The sequence below is a fragment of the Gadus macrocephalus genome, chromosome 13 (assembly GCF_031168955.1).
Source record: "Gadus macrocephalus chromosome 13, ASM3116895v1".
Lineage (NCBI taxonomy): Eukaryota > Metazoa > Chordata > Actinopteri > Gadiformes > Gadidae > Gadus > Gadus macrocephalus.
The window spans coordinates 16,744,603-16,770,037 of NC_082394.1; the positions used below are offsets into that span (position 1 = coordinate 16,744,603).

A 25,435-nucleotide genomic window follows, 5' to 3' on the forward strand; every position below is an offset into this window, starting at 1 on the left:
TGTCCCAGTTATATTTAGTTGTATTTTTTTGACAGTTACAAAATAAATCTCTCCTTGCTACTCTAATCTCTCTTTACTAATGGAATGCTGAAATGGCTTTAGGAAGCCAATTGTTACAGGTGACGTGGGTTTCATTACATGTAATAACATGTACGAAATTCATCCATTCAGAAAAGCTGGTTCATTTTTACAGTGCAAGAAAATAACATTTGACATTAGGAACAGTTTGACTTATTTAGGGTGTTTTAATACAAATAAATAACATTTGAAATCAAGAAGAAGATAAAGGAATATAATTGATGGAAGTTGTTGACTTGTTAACTTCTTTAGAGAGTGTGGAGCCTCCCTGCTATTAAAAGCTTCCATCTGACGTACAGTACAAACATGGACAGCTCAACCCCTGTGTATCACTGTCTCACCCTTCTAATCTGGGGACCTGCAGGGAAACAGACTGTGAATGTAGATAGGGATCTGTGGTTTCGTTGGGTGAATTGTAGTAAATGGGCAGATAGGCGGGTGGAGGGTTTGCATCTCTTTCTTTGAAACTCTCCAGCGGAACAAACAGGCTTTCCTTTCCTGAACAGAATCGCTGTACATCAGCAGGCCCCAGGATGAGAGCCTGGTGGTTTATTGGGGGGGGGGAGCAGCAATCTGTTGATGTTGACAAAACTGTTGTTGGTGAGCAGACCCTTAGCTATGATATCATCGTATTGAATTGTACCCATGAGCTGTTATGGAAATTGTAATAATTGATAACCTGATATACTGCGTTACCTTTTGCATGGCTGTTATAACTGATAAATGCTATTTGAGTTTCACTATTAGGTATTTATATTTGAATCAATTTTTTTTATATTCTTTAGTTTTATAGTATCAAAATATATTTTCTAATATTTTTTTAATCCACAGAATACAATCAATATAACAAAACATACACCGTAAACCTGAACACAGATATTTCCAATAAACCTTTTCATTTATTTCACTTAGTGTTTACAGTACACAAGCACACATGTCAACTCTCTTCCCAACACATTGGATTGAAATATATATGTTGATGCCCACCCAACAGAATTCTCCCAAAGGCATTGTCAATATTGGAATGCCTCCCGGTTCGGACTTTAAACGACGAATGATTCACTCAATTTACATTAACTCTGTTATCCGAAGCACTGGAAACTCTGAATAACATGAAGTCATTAAAAATAAATATTTTTTTTTATCATACAGGAGACCGCAGTAGTACACACCCAGAACAAAAACACATCCAGCCTCATGTGCAAACTGCAAACAGTTAAAAGGTAGCAACTGGAAGGGGACAGAAAGGCACAAAAACAATCTATTTTAGTCAAGAAGCACTTAATGAAAAAGTGCAGCTTGCTGTCGAAAGGGCATGTCTAATGAAAATGCCACAATTCGGCAACTTTAGTTTAAAATATACTGCTTTTGAGTGTGTAGTCCAAACAAACAAATGACATACTGACAAGAATATCACATAGCATGGAGTGAAAGCATATTAACAGGACAAGTAGGACGTTTTGACATGATTTGTCATTAAATTATTGTTCCACCCATAGACAAAATTCACATTCATTTAACCTTTATACCAATGAATGTCCATTGTAGCGAATCAATGAAGAGATTCTTCATCATGTAATTAAGAGAACTACTTCATCGGTGTCGGGTTAAGGACCAGTCCAGGGCACAGCCCTGATTATCTGTGTGCAGGCTTCTCAAAAACAAGACAGTGATTAGACATTTGAGGGTGTCGCCAAAGTCTATCTCAAATGGTCTTCAAAAGCATTAGGATTGATTTTGAAGTAGGAAAAATCAAGCAAAGAAAGTCTGATGGATCTCTTGTTTTCTGGTGGGTAAACCGTAATACAGGCAGTGTTACCGGGTAAAAGACACAGAACCAGGTGGACTCACAGATGCACACCAACCAATCACATAGAAAGCTAAATGCAGGAGGAGGAATGCCCCATTAAAACTTGGTTCCGAAAAGAATAAGTATTAGAACGATGACGATGACGAAGAGGACCAAAATGACCAGCATCTTCCTGTTCTTTTTCTGATATTGTTCAGCCTGCCGGGAAAAGATGATGAACGGGTTATTCAATTTGGTTACATTTCAGGAACTTGGCAAGTCTCGTACTAACAATAATAATCATCATTCTTATCAAAGACATCTTTTTACATCTACGTTCAACAAGGTCTTTACCTTTTGTAACTGTTTTAATCCGTCTTCTGTTTTTACACACGCCTGCTCCACGTTGAAGTCAATTCTGTCCAGCACCGTTCCCTTTGGGTGGAATAAGAGGACATACTGTTATGATCATATAATGATCATGACATACTGTTATGATCATAATGATCATCACATCCATCGATGAAAACATCAAGGTTCTTTCCACACCTGTTCCACCACCATTCCGGCCAAATCTCTAAAGATCTCATTGAGGTCTGAGATGGACTGGACGACCTGTCGGATCTCCCTCTCGCGCTCCTCCACCATAACAGAGTTCTCTTCCACCAGCACCAGCTGATCGTCTGTGAAACCCTGCAAGCAGAAGGGGTTTCAGTCAAATCCTTTCAAAGCCTCTGGTTAAGAAGAAACGTTGGTTGGTAATGTATAACAAATTATGCCAGCACCTGTTCAGGCCGAGAGTTTGTACATGATGTTGTACTTTCATCTAACCAAATATGAACTCAATATTTTTAAATATTTGATGCATGCAATAATTAAATTAGTACATTTTTTATATATTGGGTCCTTATAGGTCCTCGAGGATTTGTATTGATTAAATAGTCCAATTATCTTTCAAAGAAGGACAATGGCTTGGACCCAAAAGTAAAACCGAAGGTCATGCCACCTAGAGGGCAATGCAATTCTCTCAATATGTGGAAGCAAATCGACCACCAATACTATGTCCTTGTGCTTTTAGAAAGCCAATTAATTGTTAAAGAAATTCATCTAGAAAGGCTTGATTCCATGCGTGTGTGTGTCAACAGTTGGAAAAGCCTCTTACCCTGTCAAAGAGAGCCAACTCTGTATCCTCCTCCAATAGAGGACCAGAGTCGAAAAAGTGCTTCGACCTCTCTTCTCGGTTCTTCATACCTGGAAAACAGAATAACAATTTGCCATTCTGCATAGAAGGACACATTACAATGGATAGAAAATGTACAATCCTGAGAGCGAAAAAAAGAGAGGGCAGATTTGGAAAGGCATTTAAAAAGGGACCCTATTTGACCATGAGGTGTGAGCCATACAAGCCATTTCAAATCTACCAAGCCCATGTGAGGGTGTCCACCCAGATGTATGATGGATACCATTTTTACCAGTTGCTCCAGTCCACTATGTAGGTTTATACATACATCTGGGTGGATACTCTCACTTTGGATGTCTCCAAGTCATACCTGGTGGTAAGATAGCGGCCCTTTAAATATAAACTTAATAATATAGACAAGTCTCAAGGAATGGAACAACTTGATATATCAGTCCCTTATTTTTGATTAGGTGCAACTGAAGTATCCCCTAGTGCAGTGTTTCCCAAACCTTTTTTTCTGGGGACCCAATTTTTTAAAATTACAAACCATCGCGACCCAATTCGCAATAGGCCTTATCTATAAAATCGTGAGAAGAACAAATTTGTGCATAAATGAACATCCCTGAACGTTTTTACTGCCAATTCCGCATCCCATTATATATGAATTTAAACCAGCCATTTCGAAGAGATAAATCACAACTCTGCTCTTGTTATTGAAAACATAATACACATTAAATACTCTGTCCTAAATGAGACCAAATAAATGCATTTAGGTGGAGTTCAAATCTCCTTGTTTTGGCTATCTCATTGTTATTTCCTCTCACAATACATTAGCCTTTCAACTAGATTCAATGTTATAAGTAAAATTATCAGAACAATACAAACATTCAGTACTATCAAAAACATGCTTCTTGTTGAAAGTTTTTTAAAATGCTAATGTGTAAAAAAACAAAAAACAAAAAATAACTTTTTTTGTTTTGTTCTGTTCAATTTATATGGCGACCCAATTCAAATCTCCCGACACCCACGTGTGGGTCTTTGGGAAAGACTGCCCTAGTGGTTCCGGTGGCTCTTACGTTTCAGGTAGCTGGACTGTGTGTGTCTGAAGCCGGTGGACAGCTCCTGCAGGCTCTGGGCCAGGGAGGAGACCACGTTCCTCAGCAGCCTCTCCTCCTGCTCCGTGCAGTGGCCACAGCGGGCCTGCATCCCCCTCACAGCCCTCTGACACCGGTGGAACATCTACAACAACACATGCCCCAAATCAGGTCGGATCCATCCAAAGAAACGGTCCCAAGACAAACCACAAATGGTTACTTATGTATAGACTCAATTATGTCTACCTCAACAATGTTTAAGTTTCCACTGCATATTGTGTACAAAGATATCTTTCGGGGATATTTATGTTCGATTTTGTTTTATACTATTCCATCTCTTCATCCCGATTACTATTCAGTGCTCTCTATTGTGCCATTTCTAGGATGAAGTAATGCAGAATTAGTACATTGTATCTGGTGTTGTACTCCTGAAGCAGGGCCCACCTGGGTGATCTCCTGGGTGGTGATTTCGATGGCGTGCTCCTCCTCCGTGCTGTCGTCCAGCGTGGGGCGGTTCATGTGTTTGTCGTGGAGGAGTGCAAGGTCCTTCATCTTCTGCCGAACCCGTGTGATTTCATATTGGATCTGAAGAAAGGAATACAACATGATGCTGCCATGTACTCTGTCAACAGGGGGGGGCTGCCTTCGTCAAATTCAACCGAAAACACGCTTTACTTTGTTTTTCCCTCCCAAATAGATAAAGGTCTGGAGTTTGAGTGAAGATTATCTTCAAGTTCACATGTCTAAATATGTACAGGAGGGAGTGGCAGCTCTCTCACTCACACACACAAACGCACACAAACACACACAAACACACTTCATTAGCTTTGAGAATACAGAAATGCTACTTCATCTTGATTCTACAAAGTCAACATTCCCATTCCTTACTTCGTCTACTCCATCTACCCATTTGGGGGGCAGCTTTTTGGTGACTCCAATGGCAGCTTCGGGATCCAGACTGATTCCAGACACCAGCGCCATGCGGTCGTCAGCCAACTTCAAAACAAGCAGCACAAGATATAAAGTAAATACATTTCATACAAGGACAAAGAGGTGCTGATGTGGAGCTTATTTAGCATGAGAAAGAAAGTGAGAAAGTCTGAGAAAGGATTTGCACTAAGTGTGAAGAGTAGTACCTCGTCCAGCTCCTAATGTGATTTGCAGATACAGAACCGTCCGATCCGAGAGCAAGGCGGAAATATAGACCAAAGTAATGGAAAAGAGTGAGCCCCAAAGAGTAAGCAGTGATTGACTTTGCAGTATTTTTGCATGCACACACATCAATAACATAATATTTCATTAGGGTATTCTACTGATTCGATTCTACTTAAAAGAAAAGGCATGCTAGGTTACTCTTTAAATAATAAATAAAGCATCATGGTTGAATTATGTAACCTAGATCCTATTAATTTCATAGAAAGGATGTTGGCTATGACATTTAACAATTCGCAATCACACGTTAGTTGTTTCTCTGCCACAAATCACGCAAGGTTAGTTTACATTACTTATAGGCCAAACTGTACTATTGACACAACCGGTTATTGTCACAAAAGGATAGTGGATTTACCCAAAACAGCCTAGCTGATGCTTAATAAAATCAAGGACGTTGATAACATGACGCCACCCCCAACACACGCCACATCACTTCATGTTGACACGTGAGGTTATGTTATGGGAGCTAAGGGGGCTCTCCCCCTGACCCTACCCACTACAATCACAATTAGTCCTACGCCCGTTGAATGACTACATTACTAAAGATCAATTGTGTAGTACATTACAACCTGAAGATAACTAAATCAACGTATTACCACAGACTGGCTATATAAAATCACACACACAAAGATGACAAAACGATTCAGACAACTCACCGCAGCATTGCTACGTGTACTTAGAGTACGACGGGGATCGTATGTACTCACTTGCTCAGCCAATATCTGCCGGTTTTGGATTGCATTGTTCCGCATTAACAAGAAGGCATCGGTCAGACGCCGAGTGGCCATGACTATAATGCTTTTTTGATACAAATCAAATTACACAATGCAAGAATTCATGAGTCCTATCGACTTAGAACCCGTAGCCGTAGCAATCCACCCGATGCTGTGTGGATGACGGACCGTATTAATATTAGTGAAGCTAGCTTTAGCCTGCGCGAACGACACGCAAACTCGCGGAATGCACCCTCAGAAATGGACTGAGAAGATAATAATTACAGTCGAAACGTGTCATCAATAACCTAGAACTACAATATCAACTACACAAATAGGTGTTTTTTAAATGCCAGTCTTGAACGTTAGCTTCATAACGTTATTCGTTTTTTCGGGGTAAGCTACTGACACTGGACAACGTAAACACCTGCGTAACGTAACGTAGCGTGACGTAACGCGTCGGGTACTCTGACCGCGGGACGCTTTGCGCCACACACCGAGTCGGAGGGTGAACCGCTTTATTAATGGGAAGATGCTGAGACGTAGCCTATGCTTACGCACAGACATTGTAAAACGCTTTTTTATAAAAAAAAATATATATATATTTAGGCATATAGCATGCATATGCCTCAATAAAGAGATGTGATCACTTAGCAGAAACTAGTCTTATGTTAAAGATTACAGCTTAGTTGTTTTTTAACTGCAGTTTTCTTGGTTCAAACGTCTGTAACTGTTTTAGGGCTAATTGTAAAACGCTTGTAAATAAATGTAAGTCTATCATTAAGCCAATTGGGCCTAGGTATAGGCTACCAGGGCTATTCAAATCACGCGCGACGAACTTTTTGGCTGTAAATTAAATTGTAAGTGATCTTTCATCTGATGTAGGCCTACATCAACGGGTTGCCTGTAGTAGGCCTATGGCTTTCTGACCATTGAATTGCAGTGGGTCAAAAACAATAACACTTATGCTCCAGGCGTCTCTGCAGTAGCACTGCCGAGACCTGTGTTTCTTGTTGTATGTTGCTTGTGGTGCATGTTTGAGACTTGCATGTGTAATTCTGACCCTGTCTCTACCCCACATAGATTTAGTTGTTTCTGCACGTTAGTGGCACTAACTGTAATTATGTCAGAAAAGCTCCTGCTCCGCCCACTGTTAATCCCGTATATCCACCAACACACTGTCAGGCATTTATCCACAACACGAATACAAGCTCCTCAAGAGTCGCCTGCAAGTTACCTTTTCGATAACTACAATTTGACATTTAAGAGCAAATTCTCGTTTATTCACTTCTGACGGGGTTGAGCAATACCCTGCACAAGGTAAGTCTACGACTTCCACGGAGAAGTCAGCTATTGAATGTAAGAACACCCTACTCTTAACAGTGAGCAAACAGAGTAAAGAGTGCATTTAATAACCATGCATGGCACTCATGGTTTATAGACTATAATCCCGACGGATGGATGCCCTTTTAAGAGCTTGGATTGAGATTTAAATTTAGATTGTTATTACTTGACATGTCGATGAATCAAGGTTTACCGATTAGGATGTCCTTTTGTCCTTTTCCTTTACGTTTGCCGACTTGCAAGAAGAGTGGATCGGACTTACTTTGAATTTTTTTTTTTAGTGTTGTTAGCAACATGCATTTGTTGTTTTTACTATGCAGTAAACTAATATTTACAGCGTGACAAATCTACAAACAGAATGTGTAGCATTGCATAGGGCTGTATTTGAATCCGACTTGGATTTTTTTTCTTTTACTCCTTGTGTGTGTAATATTCAACGAATGAAAACAAACCTGTTAATAATGGTGCATCGTTTGCCAACTGGCATCGGTTACTCCTTTGAGTAACCTACATATTCCTACCTCTCTAATTTATTCAACTTCACAAAAAATTGGTTATCGACATGTTGATGTTTCAAGTGTGATCTTCTTGAAAAGCAATGTTATTTTATTTGTCATTTCCCCCCATGTATGCAGCTGGCTACCATGGCACAGAGTGAAGATGCAGGGAGTGTTACGCCTGTGGACTTTATCCAGTTACAGGAATATATGGAATGTAAGCATCCACCCCTACTGAACCAGAACACTGGGGTTGTATTCTGAACCCCATGTGTCTACTGCCTTGAGTAAGAAGTGTAACCCCCGCCACATAATGTACCACATATCTGTATTCACAAGTTACATTGAATAAAAGTTACTCCTAAATGACAAATAGCAGTAAGTAAGAACTGAGAATGCTGTAGACGTAGTGTCATCAGATAAAAAAATGGCAATATATGTCAATACAATTATTTATGTATGTATCATATCATATCATTATCTTAATTATATACCATATATATTCAAGTTGGCACATCTCAAAAGGCTACTCTAGGTAAAAAATGACTGACTGTTGACGGCCTGGAAAAACGACATTCTGTTCACAGATAGTACTTTACGGGTGCAAGACGTGTTGAAGGAGTTTCATTCAGGTGATAAGCAAGGCCAGACCAAGTTCGAAGAGGTACGTTGTGGGAGGATGTCCTCTGCAAGAAAGCATTTAGCTCTTGATGTGTACTGAACACGGTGTAAGTCAACCCAGGTGTTGTGACTCGCTCCACATACTCAGGCCGGTCTGTGTGTCATGTGCCTCCCTCTCAGTACATGGACGCAGCTGGCTTCGCACAGTTCCTCAAGACCTACCTCGAGGACGACGATTTCCCCGAGGATCTCTGCGGACGTCTGTTTAAATATTTTCAACATTTTGAACACGACGAGGCGGAAACCCCGAAAAGAGAAGGTACACCCAGCGCTGACCGCTCTCCCCCAGATAACAGGACCGTCCAACAGGTTCTGCCAGCACCACCCCCCCCCCCCCCCCACACACACACCAACCCCCTGTGCACTCATGTAATAATCACACAAGAAGAGGGATGCGGAGCAGCCCGTGGATTAACAGGCTTTACTCTTGAGTGCTCCGTGTCTGGATCATACTTCATAACTCATAACCGGGTTTGAGTGAAACAATGCACGTTTGCATGAATCCCAGTACCTAAATATAAAGGATTATGGCTAAACCATGACAGAACTCATCCCAAATAATTAAAGTTAACGTCCCATCTTCTTTGTTAATTCACCTATTCAAAATATTCATAATGCATTTTGTAATTATTTGTAGTTAATCAGGATTTCATCAACGTAACAGTTTGTTATGTAACTTGTCACGTTTGTCTCTGTTAATCTACAAAGGGGAAATGTGCGTATGAATTGACCATTGACTCAAGAGAACAAAGACAATGGCATTCACACTTGCAAAAGGGTTTTCTGCAGTAGTAGGATCAAACCTGTGAGGTTAGGCTATGAGGTCGAGGGGCCCATTGAACTTAATTACATTGAGGTGTCGCTACTTAACAACAACAACTCACCATTCATCTACATCTGACCTTTTCTGTCTGCAGATAACGCCAACCTTCCCTTTTCATCAACAACGATTTAACTATTTAACATACGATTATTTATTGGTCATTTGGATTTGTCAGTTGGATTTTCTATGATATTGGTTATATTGGTTATACATTTCAGATGGGGTGTTCCTCCGTGACGTTTCCTGCTACTTCTCCATACTGGAGGACGGGCAGCCGAGAGAGAAGTTAGAATGTGAGAATAGTCCTTTCTTTATCATCTCCTTAATAACATTTATTTACATAGACCTATAATTAAAAAACGATTGTTGACAAAATGTGTCTCAACAAAGGAAAATAAATGAAAGGCGTTAATAATGATCACCACAGACAACATTTCCCCTCTTAACACCATCATTCTCCAGCAACATTATTTCACCCAATTGTGTAAGTGCAGCGAACAATGGGTGCATCACTGACGCCATTTTGTTTTGCTCGCAGGTACATTCAAACTTTATGACCAAGATGGCAATGGACTTCTGGATAGCTCTGTGAGTAATTTATAATCAATATATTTTATTATGTTAACATTTATGTTGCATTTAGTACTACGGTATTAACCGATGCAAGTCGCTTTGGATAAAAGCGTCTGCTAAATGCCCTAATTGTAATTGTACTACATACAAATGGACTGTATATGTTCTCTTTTGTTTCTGAGTCACTATCTGAAATGTTTTACATATGCAAGTAGAAGGTGTTTATTAATAATCTCTTTATTGTGGATTTATCTTTTTAGGAAGTGGATCGTATAATCGCCCAAATGATGCGCGCTGCAGAATATCTGGGCTGGGATGTGACTGAACTCAGACCAGTATGAACTTAACAACTCATCACTATTGTTTAGACCTGGACATGATATTCAACCTAATGTGGAGAGAGATTGTGGCATTTTAACAGGCATAAAGCCATAAGAACAATTATGACTCTCAAACTCTCAACCATGAATTAATAATTCTTCTGAATCTCTCTGAATGCTGGTTGGACATTTTTATTTCCTTGTCATTTTTGTTCAGGTGCTCAAGGATCTGATGGGGGCGATCGACGTGGACGGCAGTGGAAGTGTCAACCTGGATGAGTGGATTAAAGGGGGCATGAACAACGTGCCTTTACTGGTGCTGTTGGGCCTCAAGGTAGTAGCCCATCATGCTAGGCATCAGCATGCCACTTTGTTAAACGTAATTGTGTGTAAGCCACCAGGTGTTCAGGCCAATCAGCGTCATATGAGGACCTACAAGATCCATGGAAACGTGATAGAAAATTATAGACCGATTGTTCATCAAATCACCTGCAAAGTATCTTCTTTAATTGACTGCCCCGATCCAGACAGTTTCCAGGGACGACTTCCCAGATGGTTCTCTGTAAAAAAACGATCTGTGACGTTAGGTTATAACTTATAGGTATTGGTATTCCATAAAACATGTTTGATATTGGTTTTACTCATGTACAACTTATTGGTATTCTATAACAATGTTATTTCTAAGAATGTTAAGAGAATGTCATGTACTCTTGTACTTTTCTTTGGCACGTTTCAAATAGTTTCGTCCCTTTTGTGCTATACTGCAGATGACAGAGAGGGATGGACAGCATAGCTGGAGGATGAAGCATTTCAACAAGCCGACCTACTGTAACGTCTGTCAGGGCATGCTTCTTGGCCTGGCGAAGCAAGGACTCTGCTGCACCTGTAAGATCTCCTAACAGCCACTAGGGGGCAACCGTGTATCTTCACAGTCGGGACTCACTTTCCTGCTGATTTGAGCATGGAGTATGATGTTATACATCTTTTTGCCAATAACAATAGAAGCATGAATCCATTGACGACCACACCTAGAGTTGTGTTTGCAAGCATGAAGACACTACTTAACATTGATATGGTGATTTACTAATACTGTGTGATTCTATGATATATTTTTTTGCCCCCAGACTGCAAGTACACAGTCCACAGTCAGTGTGCCAACAAGACCGCTGAGCAATGCCCTCCAACCTTCGTCAGGTCTAAGAAGGAGCTTGGTGTAAGAAGCTAATACCTTTTCATTCTTTATGATCAGTACCCCCCCCCCCCCCCTACCAAAGCATTTATAGCTTATAGTGTCACCATTATAGTATATTGGTGCATTTGTAAAACGGTCTATGAAGACTTTATTCGGTTGAATGTTCTCAGATAACAAACACCCACAGCATCACATTACTTAAATGTTAATGGGGAATGCATTAGTCAAAATGTGTGCCCTGCGTTAGTTTTGATTTAACATTGCAGATTAAAACCTTAGTGTCCACTTAGAGTAGGCTTTTTACCTCGAACTCAGGAGGAAATGTACTGCAGAAGAACAGAATTTAATTAATGAATGGGTGCTTTTATGGAATTATCTTTATTGCCGTTCTGGCTTTTGTCTTAATGGTTTCGGGATCCTGCAAAGTAGATTAGTTACTCCCAACACACAGCTATGCTGTGGGTAAAGCAAAACGCTGGGTCCTTCTAACTGACCGCACCAAGAGAGATTGTAATTTAGAAATCACGCAACTCACAGTATATTTAGTTGTAAGTTATCAGTTGCTGACTTTATTCCAACAGTTTCTTTCTTTTTTATACACAACCAGATTTTATGAGGAACTTCATAGATCAACATTGTAATCCTAATTATCTTGTCTAGCTCAGTCTTAAGCAAATACTTAAATTATAGAATCAAAGCCAGCTTCTAATCATTAGTTTCTGCTTCTCCCAATGGCTCCCAGGTGCCAGCTCACGACTGGATCAGTGCGGATTGTAGCTCCAGAAAGTGTAAGGTGTGCCACAAGAAGATCAAGCACTTTGTAGGGAGCCGTTGCGTGTGGTGCCAAGAGATGGTAAGGCCGTAGTGATCTGTGATTGTGTGTTTTTCTGTTGAATTACGGAGGCTGATTTAATGTTTCCCTATAAAGGAAATGTTCTTCTTCATTTTTCCATACATAGACACAGCATGTATATCATGTGCGCCTTTTATTCATTTTATTTCTCCTGAAGCGTCATGACGACTGTTTGAAATCTTGCGTGACGTGTGAATGCGGATTGCTGAAAGATCACATCCTGCCCCCATGGGCCATATATGCTTTCTCAGGGGTAAGATGAATTAATATGATACAATGAATACCTTCCTTTAATTTTACTTTAATGAGATGCCTAAATGAATCACATTTTACAAGAGTAGCATCAGGGCTTGTTCAGTTCATCTGTGTTGTCCCGTGGGGGAAATTCAGTATTTAGTAATGGCGCTCTCAGTCCAAACATATCCTCTCTGGACAAAGATATTATTTTACAAACGTGTACTGTTTGCTAATGTCTTTCTGTTCATACCCTTCATCCAGGACGATAATACTTCTAATTCTTTAGAAGACACCAGTATGTTCAATGTTACCCCTGACGGACACATCCTGCAGGTTTGTGGTGGACACAGAACTTATTTTACTTGTTTGTTTTTCACTTTTATTTTCGTCGTGGGTGCATGATACATATGTAGGGCTTAGAGATGTCCGAGGAGGCTCACAGGGTGAACTTCACATGATCCCTCAGCAATGTTGAGGTATTGCTGATTGAATGGCGAGTTTACAATAATTAAATGTGAAAAACATCATACTTCTACAGGAAAAAGTAGTATCCAGTGATACCGTCTCACCTAGTCAGTTAGATTTTTGTCTGTCATCTAAACACAGTGTGGGTCTTGTGTTTTTGTTAGATTGTTCCGGTCCCAGACATCCACCCTCTGCTTGTGTTCGTAAACCCCAAGAGTGGTGGGAAGCAGGGGGAGAGGTAGGAGGTCCACCCGCGGAATAGTCTTCCCATTTCTGGAGCTTCTATTTCAAATGTGGTCCATACCATGTTAGGGCTTCCTGGTAGACTGCATTGTTTCTGTTTTGCAGAGTACTGAGGAAATTTCAGTACCTTCTGAACCCTCGGCAAATCTACAACCTGCGTAACGGAGGACCCGTCCCTGGGTACCGTGATACTTGATGTTTTAAATATTGTATTGAGTTAATCATGTTGTGTGTGGTTGGAGTTATGTTTTGATTTCTTTCCCTGCTTTTTTTTTTTGTAGACTAAATTTCTTTCGCAGTCTGCACGACTACAGAATCTTAGTGTGCGGTGGGGATGGGACGGTTGGGTGGATTCTGGACGCTATAGGTAGTGTGTGTGTGTGTGTGTGTGTGTGTGTGTCTGTGTCTGTGTCTCTGTGTGTGTGTGTGTGTATTTGTGTCCCTCCAATCTCTATGTATTCAAGATAGTAGAGCCAAACTCTTACTCTGCGTTATTTACTCACAGTATCTCCCTGCTGCTCCCATATCATTCCAACCAGGGGCTAATTTTAATCATAGTAATCCAATATACTTCATTTTTTTATAACGTCTATAAAAAGATAGCATTGATAGAAGAGCACGATTACAAAGCTAACCGGCGGATAATGTTATTTAATCTTTGTGATTTCAGACAAGGCGGAGCTCCCTGTGCGCCCCCCTGTCGCTATCCTCCCCCTTGGCACGGGGAACGACCTGGCCCGCTGCCTCCGCTGGGGGGGAGGTATGGAGGCAGCCTCGGCCTGATCCTAAACGTCTATATTAGCATAGTGTGGTGGCTCTTTCAAAAACAATCTGTCGTTCCCCTTCTATTTGAAAAGTCCATTAATTGTCGCCAGTCGTTCATTCATTATTATCACGCAATGTACAGTTGGCCGGTCGGTCGGAATCTCACGCTGCAAAGGAAGTGGCTTGATTTTTGCTAAAATGGTGTGGTTAAAGAAATAGGATAAACCAAGTGGATTTTTGGTTGACCTAAGGCCCAATCCCATTTCTACCCCTTACCCCTTCCCCTTACCCCTCCCCCTTGTTTTGAAGGGGTAAGGGGTAGAAATGGGATTGGGCCTTAGTGTATAGCAGGCAAACAAACCAACCACCGAACAACACAATGGTTACCGCCCTGTTGCTTACAATCATAGTTTCCCTTGATATCATTTCCGTTTTTTGGGGTGAAATCTTGCCCCAGGGTACGATGGCTCGGATCTGCGCGACGTCCTGAAGGACATTGCTGGCAGCGTGTTGGCGCCGATGGACCGCTGGACCGTCCAGGTCATCCCAGACGACCCCACGGAAGACGGAGACCCCGTGCCGTACCCGATCATAAACAACTACTTCTCCATCGGGGTGGTGAGTTAAAACAATGTGGAGTTGAGTTATGAGAACAAATGTACAATAAGGACCTGCTCACCTTTTACGTCTGTGTTTGCACTTCCTTTGTGCCCTTGCAAGGATGCCTCCATCGCTCACCGCTTCCACCACATGAGGGAGAAGCATCCGCATAAGTTCAGCAGCAGGTGAGAGGACACTCATCATGAATTCATTGCTGGTTAATGCAAATCCCTTCAAAGCAACCAAAATAAGTTGGGAGTTTCATGTTCTTTCTTTGTTGTCCCTTAAGGGTGAAGAACAAACTCTGGTATTTTGAGTTTGCCACGTCCGAGACAATATCTGCATCCTGCAAGAATCTGAAAGATTGTCTAACCATTGAGGTAAATTATCTCAAGTAACCCTCCATGATATATTTTTTTCTCCATAATCACTTTCCTTGGGTTTACATCTTCGTGCTGATCGTCTTCTTAATATCTCTCTATCTCTCTCTCCCTTGCCTTTCCTTCCCTTCCTCTACCAGTGCTGTGGCGTGCCGTTAGATATCACCTCCCTGTCTCTGGAAGGCATAGCAGTGGTCAACATACCCAGCATGCACGGCGGCTCCAACCTCTGGGGCGAGTCGAAGAAGGCGGACAAATCCAGCCATCATGCGTTGGACAAGTCTGCGGAGGTCATCACCGACCGGGAGCTGCTTAAGACACGCTCTCAGGGTGGGCCTCTTCCCCTTACGTCGCCATCTTCCCATGGCCCTTCTTATCCAAATAACCGGGACGCAGCCTTTCCTGTGAGCGTGTGCTCATGGGTCTACAGCTGCCATGAAGTTTCTTCTTCTCTCTCTCTCTCATCTGTTTCCTGTGTTGTTCTCCTGAAGATATGAGCGATAAGCGTTTGGAGGTGCTGGGTCTCGAGGGAGCCATGGAGATGGGTCAGATCTACACAGGGCTGAAGAGCGCCGGGCTGAGACTCGCGCAAACCCCCCAGATCACTATCAAGTTCAGTAGCTTAACTCTTAGAACTTGAACTCTATGTGTACATGATGGTGTGGTTGAATGAACGGATCATTTCTAATAATTTCCCTTTTCTTCTCGTTGCCAGGACACTCAAACCCCTTCCCATGCAGATTGATGGGGAGCCTTGGATGCAACCTCTCTGTACTGTATGTATTATTATTATTTATTTATTTAAAATATTATTATTATCATTATTAATATATAATTCAAATTCAGCATTGAGAGAACTGAACATTTAGACGGTGGAATGGTGGAAATGGACATTCGATTTAATTTGTACTCACGGCATTTTGTGATATCCAAACACGATGTTTACTATCATGTTCTTAATCTGCTGCCTGTAGCTGGGCCCCTTTTCCAGGATAGCGTACATTTAACAGAATCAGTTGCTATTAACTTTATCATAAAGATTTGTATAGAATTATCCAGTAGTGTAGGCCAATTTACATGTATCTGTTTTGTTGTCAATAGTACTAATATCATATTAATACAATATTAAGTTGGAGCTAACCTCTTTTTTATTTATTCATCATAGATCCACATTACTCACAAAAACCAAGCTAACATGCTCATGGCTCCACCATCCAAACGATCCGGGTTCTTCCACCTGAAGTAGGGATTCCCTGCTTGTGCTGTAAATCTTCCTACTGTTATCCAATGGACAAAAAGTGCAAATCACCGTAGACAAATATGTATGTATAGGATGTTTAGGATCAATATTACATACATTTACATTTCATCTTTGCATGCACCAAAACTCCCAATTTATTCACAACTGCTTATTGTAAATGTGTTCCCTTTTTTCATTTAATGTGCATGCATTCTTAATAATTAATGCTTATATTCCTATTTTAATAACAATAATGTTAATGTTATTATTATTCTGTTTTCCCCGTCGATGTACATAAATAATGATAACTATCAATTTTAGCTAGATGCATGGCTGGCTATGTTTAGAATCCCACAGAGATAAGCTAATGGTAGCCGCTGCGCAATGTTTTCCTTCTCAGGAGAAAATTTGCCAACTCTGCATCCAGCTTATAGCTGTATCCATCTTTCAACTCAAATGCCAGTATTTACCCATGTTTAAGCAAGGCTCTGGTTGTCTTTTTCCAAAGAGGACGAGTCCTTTTAGGTCGGGTAGAATCTAGTACAATCTCAGTGGATCGAGTTTGAGTGCTTGCTTCCATGGCTGCAGCACGCTTTGTTTGTGTGTCAATTTTCAAGTTTCATACCTGGCAACCAGGAGTTTCGGAATGGTCATTTGGCGGAGTCAACTGGGTGAACCACACAGGTCAAATCATAAACACTTACTCTGAAACCGGAATTTGAACATTTAAAAGGAGAACATACATATAGCATTGTCGGAGAAGCCAGTAGTTTGACTTTTATCTGATTACATATTATTGTCCTTTTATGATTTAGTGCAGTACATTTGTTAGTCCTTTAACCAACCGTTCAAGCTAGACAACCTTCAACCATCAACTGGCATATTTAGTATGTCCTGTTTTATATACAGCAGGAATATTATAACAAGCTTATTACTTTACAGCCATATTGCTATTCATCATTTATATTATCATAGTTGTTTTTGTGGCTTTCCTATGCTGAATCTAATTATGTTTATTGCATTTCTTTGTTTCTTTTATTTGTGTTTGTTAGTCACAGCCATCCTATTTTATTCTTTATTTTATCACTTGCATCTGTTTTAGAGGTAGAATAGGCTAGTGTATTATGTTGCTTTTTTAACAGTTGTAAGAGAGCCATGTAAGATGAACTTTGTTAAATGTGACCGAATGTTGTTATGTGTTGTCCTTTGAATAACCAACTGTACAGATTGAGGTCTGCCGGGACTGGGTAAAGAGGTGTTCTTGCCAATGTTTATCATTGATTCAAAGGCCTAAAATCATTGATCTCAATCATTGATTTATCATAAACTTTCTTCAGTAGAAAATACACAATTAATCAAAACAATATATTAGCTTTTGTGACTTTACTGTTTTTGTTTTTTTCCCTTTCTTTCTCCTAGTCTGCATTGTTGTTGGGTTTGTGAATTGTATTTAATCAACGATTCTGGATCATTTCTCTCTCACTGTATGTCAGTATGTGGGTTGCGTCCTGTAAAAGATTTGTCCATTGACACACTCAACACTCACCCATTTTGTATTTCTGCTTATGAAATACAAAATGGGAAATTGAACGAAACAAGTCTGGGGGCAGCAGCTGGGGCTGTCCATAGTTGTAAAGTGACCAGGGTAATGTAAACAAAGCTTAGTTACCGATCATTCTTTTATTGGCGGCGAAGGCTAAGCATGGCTCATGCGGAAAGCTCAGAAAAAATCAACAACGGTATACTTTACTGCGGGCTGGACCTTGTGCCCGTCTCGAGGACATAGCTGGCACTGTGGGAGCATTAGCGGCGCTCCTCTCGCTGGGCGAATAGACTTGAGGCCTACCTGACACTTACGAGACCATCTAACTTTCCCTCGATCTTAAAAAAGAAATCAGAAGGCAGGTCCCGTGGGGAGGGGTGTTTCTGGCGCGGGTGAGTGATGTGCAGTGTGGAGTCATGTTCTGTTGCTGTGAGAAAGAAATTGCATAATTAGTATACGGTTATTTTATGTTTATATTTTCGCTGACATATGGAAGTCTGCAGCTGCGACTTAAAGATAATAGTGTTTGTAATTCCTGGTGACGGCTTTGCACTAACAGGACATTGCTCGTGTGCAAGCTTCTATGTGCAGAACAGGTGCTCCTGTTTTGCTTTGTTGTCCCTTTCCAATTTTAATGTGAATGTAAGACAAATACAGCCCTTTAACAGTGTTCTGAATTGTAATTATAAATATAAATAAAAAGCTATAAATGCATAAATACGTATTATTCATAGCTTCTTGTTTAAACTGTATTGCTGAGTTTCAACTGCAGCCCATCCCTCACAAGTTAAGTTGAGCGTTGATGACAGAGTAGCCCCTAATTAATTAATACATTCAGCCATTCCATGAAAACTGTGTTTGCTGTTTTTGACACTAGACTACAATGTTGCGAGTATGTGCATTACATAATTATAGTAAAATGGAAATGTTCTGTGTCGGGAAGTCTCCAAATGCAGTTTATTTATATCCAACAACAGGCAATAATAGTCCCACGTGTCTTACGCTGTCTTTCTAAATTTGGACCATTCAGTCTGCCGCCTCTTGCGTCAATGGAATCCCAAGCGTGCGTCAATCTTTTTATGAAGCGATGCTATTGGTTTATGATCCGGAAGGTTTCACCGCCCACTTTACCATTTATGGAGGGAGACACGCCTTTCGTCGATGCCACCCAAATAAAAAACGCTGTATGGCTGTAGGTGTGTGCTCAGAGCAGTTGACAGAGGTGACATTCATGCATCACTCGTGTGGAATAAGTACAAAAGACCGTTCAAAGTCCGGATATTTGTGTAATTATCAGGTCAGTGAAAATATATGTATTTGCATGCAGAATAGTTGACTTTAGAGTGACTTGTGATATGCAATATTGAATATGGCTTCCACTTTTAATGAGGGGAACCCCCCTAATATAGTTATGTGGAATTATTCCAAACAAAAAGCGATGAGGACTGCTGAAAACTTTTTCCACAGATCATGAAAAAGATTGTGTATTCCATTCTACCAGAATTTATTTGTGTTTAAATCTGTGCTGCTTTTAGCAAGCCTGGTCTAGTTCTGCATGCAAAGTGTTGTTATTCTAAACAAACCAGTTTGTTTCTGGTATGTAATTACAATGCCTTGTCCGTAGGTCTACCTTACATTGGTGGAATACATATTAGTTATACATAAAGCCTACCTTCGAAGAATAGCCTACTTTAAAAGATCAAAAACGAACTACAGATTATTAGACAAGGTCTTTACAAATGTTGATTCTAAATATATAACTCAAAGGGTGTGAGTGTTAATTCATAACACATTAACAGGCAGTTCCATTTCTACACAGTTTGACACCCTACCACTCTACCTGTAAATGCTACATGCTAGACTCTCCCCGCACTCTCTTTTACTAGCTCACTCCTTCTGGTAAAGGGCTGGGCTGCTATGGTCCAGCTCCCCATAGCCTCAAAACCAGTATCGCAATAATCCTATTCCTCAAAAAGCCTGACTCAAAACTGCACATTATTTTATTTGCGGTCTGTATTTTAAAAATAAATTGTTGAATTGAGTAGGCCTACTAAAACTTACGATGTTTTGATCAAAATGCATACTTGCAAAGTTCTTTGAATAAATATATCTTAAAACATAGCCTACTTATGATCGTGTTTTAAATCATTTCTGTTTTCTATAGCATGCCCTGTGTGCAAACCCAGATTGGGATCCTGCCCAATGACAGCCTCAGCTCTGAGTTCTTAAACACTGACCTCAATGCCAAACTGGCAATGGACATCAGTGACCAGAAGGAGCAGCTGTCTGCTTCTTCGTTGCCCAGCATCAACACCTTGGTTGCCGGTGGCTACGTGGGGGAGTTTGATGCCTACTCCTGCAAGGTCACCTCCACAGCCCCCGGCCCAAGTGTCTCCTTCAGCCCTTCGCCAGTAGCTGGCGGCTCCAGCCCTCACCAAAACCTCAAGCTGGATGACTTCCAGGTGTACGGCTGCTACCCGGGCTCCTTTGCGTTTGGCTACCTGGACGAGACCCTGTCCTCGTGCGGCTCGGACTACTACAACAGCCCGGTCTACGCCGCCGCCGCCTCGCCGTCGACGCCCAGCTACCAGCCCCCGGCCTCCAACATATGGGACGCCTTCAGCCCCTACTCCTCGGCCCCCTCGTCCGCAGCGGTGGAGAAGGCGGTCCTGGCACATCAGCTCTCCTTTTTCACCTTCAACCACCCGACAGAGGAGCTCTCCCCCTTGGGCCAGGGGCAGGACCAGGTCACAGAAGACCCATTCTCCCTGGTAGCTTGTCAGCAGTATACACCCCCTCTCTGCTGCCCCCCCATTTCCCCAGACCAAGGGGGTCTAGGAAGCCCCCGGTCAATGGAGGGGAGCATGCCGTCCCCGCAGACCTGCAGCGCGGCGGCCGGGGACGGTCGCTGTGCGGTGTGCGGGGACAACGCGTCATGCCAACACTATGGAGTGCGCACATGTGAGGGCTGCAAAGGCTTCTTCAAGGTGCCCGGCTAGTGTTTATTTATATATAGCATTTGATCTTATCACTGGTTTCATTAATAAATCTCCAAGCTACAATGATATCATCACCATTGATCTATTCTTAACACTACATTTGTTTTATCGTCTGACAGCGCACTGTGCAGAAAAACGCTAAATATGTGTGCCTCGCAAACAAAGACTGTCCCGTGGATAAGAGGCGAAGAAACCGATGTCAGTTCTGCCGTTTTCAGAAGTGCCTCAGTGTCGGAATGGTCAAGGAAGGTAATGTGCTGTTAAAACTGTTAAGGCTTTCAGTGACAATTATATGATAATGTGGGTCTGGGATCCGTAATGACAGCTTGGTGAATTAATAGTAAACCAAAGCATAGGAGTCACGTTTGTAATTGGAGAGTAAGTGCCAGTTTTAGAACATGGAAACCGATACCGCAGCTGCTTTTTAACACAGAAGACGCAGTAGTAGCTGTAGGAGATCCACAGGCGTGCTAATTAAGTTTCCTTGTTTCCTTTCCATCTCCCAGTTGTCCGTACAGACAGCCTGAAAGGACGCCGGGGTCGTCTTCCGTCTAAACCCAAGACGGTTTCAGAAGCTTCTCCCACCAGCCCTCCTGTTAACATCATAGCCTCGCTTGTCCGGGCCCATTTGGACTCAAACCCAACCTCGGGGAAGCTTGACCACTCAAAGGTTTGTATTCAAAGGTTCGTTCGGGCCGGTTTAACATGCTTTTCTCCTTGAACCATCAACCAGATACATGCCAGGATTTGAGAGTGTGTGACTCCTCTGGTTGTTACCTTATTTCCTCTTAATTCTTAGTACCAGGAGACAGTGGTAAGCATGTCGGAGAAGGAGGATTCAGGGGATATCAAGCAGTTCTACGACCTGCTATCTGGTTCCATGGACGTGATCAAAAAGTGGGCCGAGACCATACCAGGGTTCACAGACTTTTGCAACGATGACCAGGAGCTGCTCCTGGAATCGGCCTTCGTTGAACTCTTCATCCTTCGATTGGCCTATAGGTTGGTTTGTAACCATTCTTTCCCACCAATACCCACCACTAATTCATAAAATGTTTGACATTCTTAATGTGCTTTGTTATCACTGCTTCCTGCTACTTTGCTTTCAACCGCTCATACAAAAAAAATCCCTTTGACTTTAAACATGTGTGCAGGTCAAGTCCTGAGAAGAGCAAGCTGATCTTCTGCAACGGCATGGTCCTCCATCGCATGCAGTGTGTCCGCAGTTTTGGGGACTGGATAGACTCCATCATGGATTTCTCTCAGAACCTCCATCGTATGAATCTGGACGTGTCCTCCTTTTCCTGTCTCGCAGCACTTGTCATCATCACAGGTGAGACACACATTAATTTACTGCCACCTCAAAGCTCCCCATTGCTGTTCATTGGAAATCAGGGCTGATTTAACAGTACTGACAGTGCTCATTTTCTCTGCACATAGATCGCCATGGCCTTAAAGAACCGACGCGGGTTGAGGACTTTCAAAACCATCTGATCACTTGTTTGAGGGAACACATGAGCGGAAATGGATCGTACAATATCCGAACCCAACCCAACTACCTTTCAAAACTACTAGGCAAACTTCCTGAATTGAGGACACTGTGCACCCAGGGCCTGCAGCGCATCTTCTACCTGAAACTAGAGGACCTTGTCCCCCCTCCGCCTATTGTGGAGAAAATCTTCATGGATACCCTACCCTTCTGAAAGACAAAAAACTCAGTATCAGAAAACTCAATATTGTAAAAGGGTGATCACTTTTTAAGTGTGGATCCAACCCTGGGGAAAAAAAGTTATTCTGGGTTCTTCTCTGTTGACCATGGTTGGATGAGTATCTGCTCCCCCTAGGGCAACCCTTTTCTATTACACTGGCTTGGTATGGCCTGGTGAAAGGGTCTTGAAAAGTATTGGACTTGGAATACTACAAATATCAAGTACAAAGCAATTGATATGTTTATATATCAGCCCCTCACATTTTTTTTTACGTCTGAAGGCATTAGACATGGAATATACATGTTTATACAAAGAAAATGGCTGATTACAAAAAGACAGAATGAACATCTGATTCAGATTTTCATCACTTTTGTTTGACATGCAAAAAACGACTAGCTCTAGAGATGCAGACAGAGTTCTCAACTCTGTGTATGTACTTCTTATTTAGACAAAGTTATGTATTTACAAAGAATATTTGTATTGAAAATGAACCTGCTGACGGTCTCGGACCAAAGTTTACAATCATATTGTGGTTTTGATTACAATCATAAATGCCTTAAATAATTCAAAATATATACACCGTATTTGGTCTTCGGCCATGTTCAATGTTAAGGATAGGCAGTTTGGTTTTCCCATTGCCCAGAGCTAGAACTATCATAAACTAGCTCTTTAGATATAATCTATTTTGTTTGTGAGCAGCAAAGATGAGCGTTTTTTTTTAGCGCAATTAGTGTCATGTCTCAAATTCAAACTAAGTCATATAGAAGGTGCATTGATGCCACTCTCCAGCTCCATTCCAAACAGAACCGACCAAGGCCATCGGTTTAATATGGCTATGAATCAATCCCTTACAAGACTTCAATGGCATTATAAACAGGTACAGTCATATAGACAATCCTCTCATACTTCCCCTTATAAATGGATTTGTATTATTTTTGAAGAATAACAACACTTTTAACTTAATTCATAACTATAAATGACAATATTTTTTTAATTTGAGACGTATCCATTGCCCGATCCACTGACCGTTACACTGAAACATTCATGACATAATTGTGTGAGTTTTATTTTTGTATAGTAAGCTTTGTCATAATGTGTTGTCTTATACATTCTCTTCAATGGTCATAACTTCAGCTTCTATATATTTGGTTAGCTTTTCATCTATAAAAGAAATACACATGAAAGTAACTTATCGCTGACATTAGTGATAAAACATGAGCAGCTATACAATTAAAATAAAAAAGTCTCAAATCTATTCGGAACATAGGCTGTTTATTAGCTCAAGGCTTTGAATGGGTAATATTTTATTGTCACCAGGAAGCTATGTATAGTAATTAAACAAAACAATACAAAATACATTATGGCTGGTTGATAATAAAATCTATTAAAACGTATCGCTTTGAGGTTACATCCGAACATTTTTGTTTCCTTTAGGTAAGATTAAGTAACCAGCTGTTGAGTCAGTATTTGTATTTCTAAAGATTAAATGTAGGATTTCCCCAGAGCACATGATTTCATAACATAAAATAAATGCTCTTATATAGAGGCTGACCCCGCTTTTCACCTCATCTCACTAGAGTCAGCTGAGATAAAATGCCGTATTACCAAAAATGGTCTAAGTATAGAAATACTATTTCATGTAGTTTGTGTGCGATATGAAGTATCAAGCTCCCCCAAAAGATGACCATCAAATCCTGGTTCCCTTGGAACACTATGTCCTACCCCATGCATGAAGGCGGCTCACCTTCTGACAGTAAACATAGTTGACTGAAGCCTAGGATATCATCACACCCTGTGTTATTATGGGCACCCCATCCCCGGCGGGGAGGGGGAGAGGGAAGAGGGCTACCCTGAGAGACTTGCAGCCGCAGCACACTGTACCAGGCCCACCCATCGGCCTGTCACCCGATCCCACTGTACAGAACACCAAGCTCCTCTGGACTATGGCGTTGGCACACCAAGTGGAAAAAGTGGTTACGGGCGAACGACAGAGAGGGAGGAGGGTTGGTAGGGGATAAAGGTTATTCAATTAAACATGATTGTTATTAAACGAATAAGCTTTCAAACCCGCACCGCCTTCATGTTTAGTGAACCCTGGTTGCTCCTCCGTGGAAGGGTGTATACGACTTGAGAGATCCTTCTGACAACACAAATGAATTATATTTCATTCAATTATATGAAATTGAATTATATTACATTCGGTTAGATTACATTCAATTATATTATGTTAATTTGGGACATTCAATATGGTCAATCTTAAATCGCATATCACCTCAAAGGCCATTTTCCATGAATGTTCTTAACTATTGAAAGTCACACTTTCACAGGATGCCATCTTATTTACAGTACTGAGGATATGCCGTCTGGAACCAGGGCTGATCCTAAGTCCCGTAGGAGCACAAAATGTCATTTTATTTACAGATGTGGGGATATGCCGTCTGGATTCCTGACCTCTTCCCTGACACGCAACACTCTGGTTTCTGGAAGACGGTCTAACATTACGGCCTGTACACTTGAGCCAGTATCGTCTCCATAAAACCTGTGCTACTTGTGTCACAATGATTTGCACCGCAAACATACCAATATGTCTATTTCAGTATATGCTTGTGTATTTTGTTTTATGTAAGACTTTCAATTCCCTGTTATCGAGATATTGAGCAGTCGTTGCTGCAAGGCAAATGGATTTTCTCTAAGTATATCCTCACTATATAAAATGTGACAACCTGCATTGTAGAGAGAGAAAAAGAAGAAAGAAAGAGAGAACAGGATAGAGAGGGACAGAGCAATTGAGTGAGAGGGAGAGAGAGAGAGAGAGAGAGAGAGAGAGAGAGAGAGAGAGAGAGAGAGAGAGAGAGAGAGAGAGAGAGAGAGAGAGAGAGAGAGAGAGAGAGAGAGAGAGAGAGAG

General features: G+C 41.3%; 3 protein-coding genes across 6 annotated transcripts; 2 read left to right on the forward strand and 1 right to left on the reverse strand.

Moving 5' to 3' along the window:
• Window positions 1-951: 951 nt before the first annotated feature.
• Window positions 952-6,560, reverse strand: stx16 (syntaxin 16). Of its 4 annotated transcripts, none has more exons than XM_060069452.1 (9): window positions 6,061-6,524; window positions 5,278-5,289; window positions 5,030-5,137; window positions 4,586-4,726; window positions 4,124-4,286; window positions 3,030-3,118; window positions 2,417-2,560; window positions 2,222-2,302; window positions 952-2,086 (listed from the first exon to the last, which is right to left on the reverse strand). In XM_060069452.1, exons 1-9 carry the CDS (start codon window positions 6,139-6,141, stop codon window positions 1,985-1,987), a joined length of 921 nt encoding a protein of 306 aa, XP_059925435.1. In that variant the 5' UTR covers window positions 6,142-6,524; the 3' UTR covers window positions 952-1,984. The 4 variants fall into 4 exon arrangements, with proteins under 4 accessions (XP_059925435.1, XP_059925433.1, XP_059925436.1 ...); XM_060069450.1 differs by having other exon boundaries at window positions 6,010-6,524; XM_060069453.1 differs by lacking the exon at window positions 5,278-5,289 and having other exon boundaries at window positions 6,061-6,560.
• Window positions 6,561-7,216: 656 nt separating this feature from the next.
• On the forward strand, window positions 7,217-18,540 carry dgkab (diacylglycerol kinase, alpha b). Its single transcript, XM_060069322.1, has 24 exons — window positions 7,217-7,386; window positions 8,046-8,124; window positions 8,495-8,571; window positions 8,709-8,847; window positions 9,630-9,704; window positions 9,950-9,999; window positions 10,245-10,319; window positions 10,522-10,638; window positions 11,072-11,189; window positions 11,429-11,517; window positions 12,239-12,349; window positions 12,507-12,602; window positions 12,848-12,919; window positions 13,216-13,289; window positions 13,400-13,474; window positions 13,576-13,661; window positions 13,965-14,054; window positions 14,517-14,677; window positions 14,780-14,844; window positions 14,949-15,039; window positions 15,180-15,369; window positions 15,531-15,651; window positions 15,755-15,815; window positions 16,205-18,540. Exons 2-24 carry the CDS (start codon window positions 8,055-8,057, stop codon window positions 16,283-16,285), a joined length of 2,184 nt encoding a protein of 727 aa, XP_059925305.1. The 5' UTR covers window positions 7,217-7,386; window positions 8,046-8,054; the 3' UTR covers window positions 16,286-18,540.
• Window positions 18,541-18,672: 132 nt separating this feature from the next.
• Window positions 18,673-23,924, forward strand: LOC132470593 (probable nuclear hormone receptor HR38). Its single transcript, XM_060069323.1, has 7 exons — window positions 18,673-19,119; window positions 19,987-20,809; window positions 20,941-21,070; window positions 21,328-21,491; window positions 21,621-21,823; window positions 21,976-22,154; window positions 22,262-23,924. Exons 2-7 carry the CDS (start codon window positions 19,988-19,990, stop codon window positions 22,522-22,524), a joined length of 1,761 nt encoding a protein of 586 aa, XP_059925306.1. The 5' UTR covers window positions 18,673-19,119; window position 19,987; the 3' UTR covers window positions 22,525-23,924.
• The last annotated feature ends 1,511 nt before the right edge of the window (window positions 23,925-25,435 follow it).